The sequence below is a fragment of the Oncorhynchus gorbuscha genome, linkage group LG01, assembly GCF_021184085.1.
Source record: "Oncorhynchus gorbuscha isolate QuinsamMale2020 ecotype Even-year linkage group LG01, OgorEven_v1.0, whole genome shotgun sequence".
Lineage (NCBI taxonomy): Eukaryota > Metazoa > Chordata > Actinopteri > Salmoniformes > Salmonidae > Oncorhynchus > Oncorhynchus gorbuscha.
Window position 1 is genome coordinate 9,259,234 of NC_060173.1, and position 6,253 is coordinate 9,265,486.

The 6,253-nt window shown below is 41.0% G+C and overlaps 1 protein-coding gene across 1 annotated transcript in view; it reads right to left on the reverse strand.

Moving 5' to 3' along the window:
* Positions 1-4,066, reverse strand: part of LOC124032242 (HMG box-containing protein 1-like) — a 12,682-nt gene extending 8,616 nt beyond the window's left edge. Inside the window, exons 1-5 of the mRNA XM_046344494.1 lie at positions 4,007-4,066; positions 2,535-2,665; positions 1,862-2,048; positions 1,505-1,628; positions 973-1,084 (exon numbers count right to left, since the gene is read on the reverse strand). Coding sequence (XP_046200450.1) covers positions 973-1,084; positions 1,505-1,628; positions 1,862-2,048; positions 2,535-2,622 — 511 coding nt within the window. The 5' untranslated portion in view covers positions 2,623-2,665; positions 4,007-4,066. The remainder of the gene's footprint in view (positions 1-972; positions 1,085-1,504; positions 1,629-1,861; positions 2,049-2,534; positions 2,666-4,006) is intronic.
* Positions 4,067-6,253: the final 2,187 nt, after the last annotated feature.

Here is a 6,253-nt window from a genome sequence, read left to right on the forward strand (position 1 = left end):
ACTACTGATCACTCTTGAAGAAGTGAGTCGTAGATTACAGCCTAACAGACTGTAGCTGGAAAGGCAGCAAATCGAGTAAGAACATTGACCGACGCAGAAAACCACAACATCTCACTCCACGACAACCCGGAAGAATCCACAAAGGACAATGGCGACCTCAACTGGGCAAACCAGAGCCTCACACCACAAGCTCAACTATTGAAGCCAGCTTCACATAAATACAATGCATTACCTTTCTCAGAACGAACGATCGATCGTTAGAGGCATATTTATTTATGTGAGAATAGCTTCCCATGTCCGACAGAGTTTACATTGCAAACTTGCTTTGGCAATGTAAACATTAAAAAAAAAAAAAAATAAATAATAAAATAAAAAAATAAAATAAAAAAAAGCCATTTAGCAGACGCTTTTATCCAAAGCGACTTACAGTCATGTGTGCATACATTCTACGTATGGGTGGTCCCGGGGATCGAACCCACTACCCTGGCGTTACAAGCGCCATGCTCTACCAACTGAGCTACAGAAGGACCACATGTTTCACATGTTTCCTATGCCAATAAAGCCCCTTGAATTGAATTGAGAGTGAGAGAGGGTAGCAAGGGGGGAGACAAAAAGACAGAGACAGACAGCTGGACCTACAGGAAGTGAGAGATACACACTGAGACAGAGACTTTTGATGCTCTTTATTGAGCCATCCTCACTTACAACACAGAGAAGAAGCTTCTACTATACTGACCTGATTAGGTTAGCAACTAACACTTAGGAAACAGGATAATTTAGACAGAGACAGACAATTGACAGGCTTAACAGGATCTGTGTCCATTTTCTGTTGCCTGATCCAGTCCTGACTACACAGGCAATTTGTTATCAATGTTATCTAGGTTTTTTTCCACAAGGTAAAAGTTCTCATATCGATAATTATAGGAAAAGGTCATACTTTCTGTGTGTACATGTGTGCCTGTGTGTCCATACCTTTCAGGAAGCAGTGCCAGGCTGTAGAGGGCCAGGAGTGTGACCAGCCCATGTCCTCATCATCAGAGAAGGAGGCCATAGAGAAAACACCAGACTCTGACTCACTGCTGGCCTGAATGGGCAACGTTCAAGCAGAGAGCAAAACAGTTGAATTGTGCATGTTGTCAACAGCAGTGTTGTGGCAATGTTATAAAACAGTTGAATTGTACTTATTGAATTTAACGACCCCATGCAGAGTTAGGCTACATTTCATTTAGATTCAGTCAGTTCATGAAGTCAACTGAAAAATCCTCAATGAAGTTCAAGTACATTGGGGGAAAAAATGGAACTGGGAGGACAGTTTGCTTCCTGAACTAACTAGCCTTGTAAAACCAGATTGACCGCTGTGCTGAACTGAAATGGAATTCACCACAACCATGATGCTCATCCATAACCTCATAGTAGCCAATCACTAGGCTTACAGGGGCAGAGGGTGATAGGGTCCACAGTAAACCCTATGACCTACAGGAAGTGAAAGGTTAAAAGGTCATACCCTGACACGTCTGCTGCGTTCCCTGAGGTGACCTCTAGAGGGGCTGGGTGCACTGCTGGCCAGGGGGGGGCGGGCGTAGGAATGTAAACTACGATTGGTGGAAAAGATGTGCACAGGAGATGACCTGAGGAATACAGAGAAATACATATCATATCAATTCATCATTTTATTTGTATTTTAATGTGTGTGTGTGTGTGTGTGTGTGTGTGTGTGTGTGTGTGTGTGTGTGTGTGTGTGTGTGTGTGTGTGTGTGTGTGTGTGTGTGTGTGTGTGTGTGTGTGTGTGTGTGTGTGTGTGTGTGTGTGTGCCATGAGCACGTCCATGTATGTGCGACGTCAACACCGATACACAACAGACCTCTCGATGGGAGCAGCTTCCTGCAGCAGGGGGCTCTGAGGGCTGGTAGCGATGATAGCCAGCTCAGTCAGCCAGTTAGTATGAGGGGAACCAGCTATACACTCCTGACGGGACACACCAGCCCCCACATGGAACAGGACTGGAGAGGACGGGCTCTCGTCCAACTCCTGCAGCTCTGGCAGGTCATCTGGTGGGTAGGGAGAGACAAGATTGTTGATCAGTTCTACAGTACAGAGAACAACAATACATGTATTTCATATCTCTGTGACAGTGTACATTTTTCAATGGTAACTAAAGACTTTATTATGTAATAAGCTGGTAGGCTATCTTGTGTATAGGCTAGCTGGTAGGCTATCACATATGTGGCACAGTGGTCTGCATCTCAGTGCCTGAGGTGTCACTACAGACACCCTGGTTCGATTCCAGGCTGTATCACAAACGGCCTTGATTGGGAGTCCCTTAGGGCAGGTGCACAATTGACCCAGCGTTGTCCAGGTTTGGCCGGTGTGGGCCGTCATTGTAAATAAGAATTTGTTCTTAACTGACTTGCCTAGTTAAATAAAGGTTACATTTGAGAGAAAAATATATATATATATTATATATATTATATATATATTTTTTTTTTTTATAGGCATATTACATGGCTACCTACTATATAAGAACAGATAATTACCATACTCCATGGGAGTGGAGGGACAGTCACGTGAGGAGGGAAGAGCCTTTAGACGATCAAATGAGTCCTCCATTCTATTAGCATCCATCTTTGGTTCCTCTACTCGTTCAGTCTAAACTGGACTGTAAACACTGGAGACACAACGATAAATTACAATACCAGAATCTGACCAAAACAGAGGCATGCATGTAAAATATACAAAATGGGGAAAACATATGCTTATATTATTTATCTTTTTAATTAGGTGACTATTTAGACGCTAGACTTACATAGTGTATATTTGCATTGTACATTTATAGGAGATGAATCAAATGTTATCTAATTTGCAGGTAAGATCATTTCAATAATAAAAGTCCATTGTCTGTGTGGACTACATAAAGAGCTGTCATGTGACCCATATGCATGCAGCAAAGGCATGCAGTCCTGGCTCGTTTATAAACTTTGGTGACTTCGCGCATGCGCAACAGAGCTCATTCATTCATAACTGCGTAACAATAGTCAATAACACTGTTACGTTCGTACAAACATTACACAACATATCATTCGGGGTAGGAAAAAAACCCAGTCGCAATTAATAGTTTAAATAGATTTGTGTGATGGAATTGAAACGTTAACGATTACGATAACGCCATTTGAATTATGTAACTGCTAGCGTTACATTTGTATCACATAGAAGGTGCTGAAGACAATAACAAAAGACGCTTTCTGCTACTCCGTCACCTTAAGCTAGAAATGGCTGAATGGTACGTAGACAATTTGTAACGTTATTGTTTAGACCTAAATTGTATCCTATTTGTAACGTTGAGACTAGATATAGCATGCGAATGAATGACCCGATCACAAATATTGCGCAATATATTTATTGACATTTTGATTCCTGGAAAACTAGCTAGATGACACTTTGAAATGTGAAAACACATCTTTGTCCAATGACTTTCATTGTAAACAGGTGTCTCTCTTGCTGCTTTGAGCATTGTCAGGAGGGGCTTTGCGTCCCTAACAGCTAGAAAGGAACCAACTCAGTTGTAAACAAAAGAATGTCAACAAGTTCAGACACGACAAAAACGCTGTGATCGAAATTATCTAATGAATGAAGCGAAAACGATACAAGATGTAAGTTGGAAGTTGTTTTTTTGTTGTTGTTGTTGTTGACCAAAACCTTTTTTCTCCTCCACATTAGTCTCTCTACTTTTGGAAGTGGGCTCTTTTTTGTTTGTTTGTTTGTTTGTTTTTTGTCACTATCTTGACGGATTAGCTAACAAGCTGCTAGCCTAGCATGCTAATGTTACAACCAAAACAACAAACGTCACAATGAAAATAAATGTGTGTAGAATAAGTTGTCATTCGACATCGAACGGTTGAATGAAAACCGTTAAATTACACAAAACGACACGCACCGAATAAATTACATTACACTGCTTATTTTTCTAGATGAGTTAGTCTTTTGTTTCTGAGAAATCTATTCAACTCACCAAACATGTCGCCATCAAGTAACTCTCTGGCAAATTACTGAAGAGGGTGGGAACGAATACTTCCAAACACGGTCGTCTATTGGACGATAATAACGTCAATAAAGCAAATCTCTAATCGTGATTGGTGAGTTCTTGAGGGTACTGTAAATGGGCATGGTTTGGTTTGTTGATCAAACGCCCATTGGCTGAATGTGCACGTCCGTTATATCACAGGAACAGCTCATTGGTCATAACAAGTAGAAGACGAGATATTCCTTTGTTATTGAAACTCACACGAATCCCTTATATTATACTTGTCGAATAACAATGTAATATCAACGTTGTCTGAGTTCATTTGACAAAGCCTTGTCCATGTTATAGTGGAGAGATCAAAATAATAAATATTGACATTATTACATGGTCAGGTACAGCTAATTACAGTTACATAATGTGACATACTGTACAACTGTGACTGAGGTTGTGGTACAATTGTGTAATTACAATCTAAAACATTTGTACATTTTATGTAACAATTCATCACAATCAACTGCTGTACACACTGTACCTACCTAGACTTGTCTGTGTAAAATGGGACCCAGTTGTTGCTCACCATAGCAGTTGCAACACAGAGATGCAACATGTAGATGCATATAAGAGATTTTGATTATTAATATTTTCACATTGAATGAAGTTAGTGTCTAAAGAAAATAAGCATAGCAGCTTCTTAATACAAAACTGTTCTTTATTGTACTGAAAAGTGAGATATAACCAACAACAGCCAATAATACTGGATTTCCTCCTCAGATATATCCACAGTTCCAGTCTGTTGTGAACCTTATTCACAAAACTGCACTGCCAAAAAAACAAATTGTATAATACCTCATGTATAAGCCATTTTGTTCACAGACTAAGGGAACCAAAAACACAATGGAAAGCAAACAATTGAAAATTCAACCACTGGAGGTGCTATTGAGAAAGAGAGGTTGCTATTGAGAGAGTGCAAGTGAGAGAGAAGTTGCTATTGAGAGAGAAAAAGAGAGGTTGCTATTGAGAGAGAGCAAGAGAGAGAGAGAGAAGTTGCTATTGAGAGAGAACAAGAGAGAGAGAGAGAGAAGTTGCTATTGAGAGAGAAAAAGAGAGGTTGCTATTGAGAGAGATAGAGAGAGAAGTTTCTATTGAGAGAGCAGGGGTCCATTGTGAACTACTTCTTAAAGGTACAGGTTTGTTTGTTATTTAACATTTAGAGGTAGACAGCAATACATATAATAATGCCTGTGTCCCAAATGGCACCCGATTCCCTATATAGTGCACTACCTTTGATCAGGGCCCTATGTAAAGTAGTGCACTATGAATGGAATAGGGTGCCATTTGGGACAGACATTATCAATATCCTTTGACGTCATTGCTAAAGCTTCATATTATTATGTTTTACTGGCACATGAGAACAGTTGAATTTAATACTTAAAAATTTACATTTAAGATGAGAAACACGTGGAAATAGACTACATGGCAAAAAGTATGTGGACACCTGCTTGTCAAACATCTCATTCCAAAATCATGGGCATTAATATGGACTTGGTCCCCCCTTTGCTGCTATAACAGCCTCCACTCTTCGGGGAAGGCTTTCCACTAGATGTTTTAACATTGCTGTGGGGACTTGCTTCCATTCAGCCACAAGAGCATTTGTGAAGCCGGGCACTGATGTTGGGCAATTAGGCCTGGCTCGCAGTCGGCATTCCAATTAATCCCAAAGGTGTTCGATGGAGTTGAGGTCAGGGCTCTGTGCAGGCCAGTCATGTTCTTCCACACCGATCTTGACAAACCATTTCTGTATGGACCTCGCTTTGTGCACGGGGGTATTTGTCATGCTGATACAGGAAAGGGCCTACCCCACCCTGTTGCCACAAAGTTGTACAGAATTGTCTGGAATGTCATTGTATGCTGTAGCATTAAGATTTCCCTTCACTGGAACTAAGGGGCCTATCCTGAACAATGAAAAACAGCCCCAGACCATTATTCCTCTTCCACCAAACTTTAACGTTGGCACTATGCATTTGGGTAGGTAGCGTTCTCCTGGCATCCGCTAAACCCAGATTAGTCTGTCAGATCGCCAGATGGTGAAGCGTGATTCATCACTCCAGAGACGAGTTTCCACTGCTCCAGAATCCAATGATGTTGAGATTTACACCACTCCAGCCGACACTTGGCATTGCACATTGTGATCTTAAGCTTGTGTACGGCAGTTCGGCCATGGAAACCCATTTCATG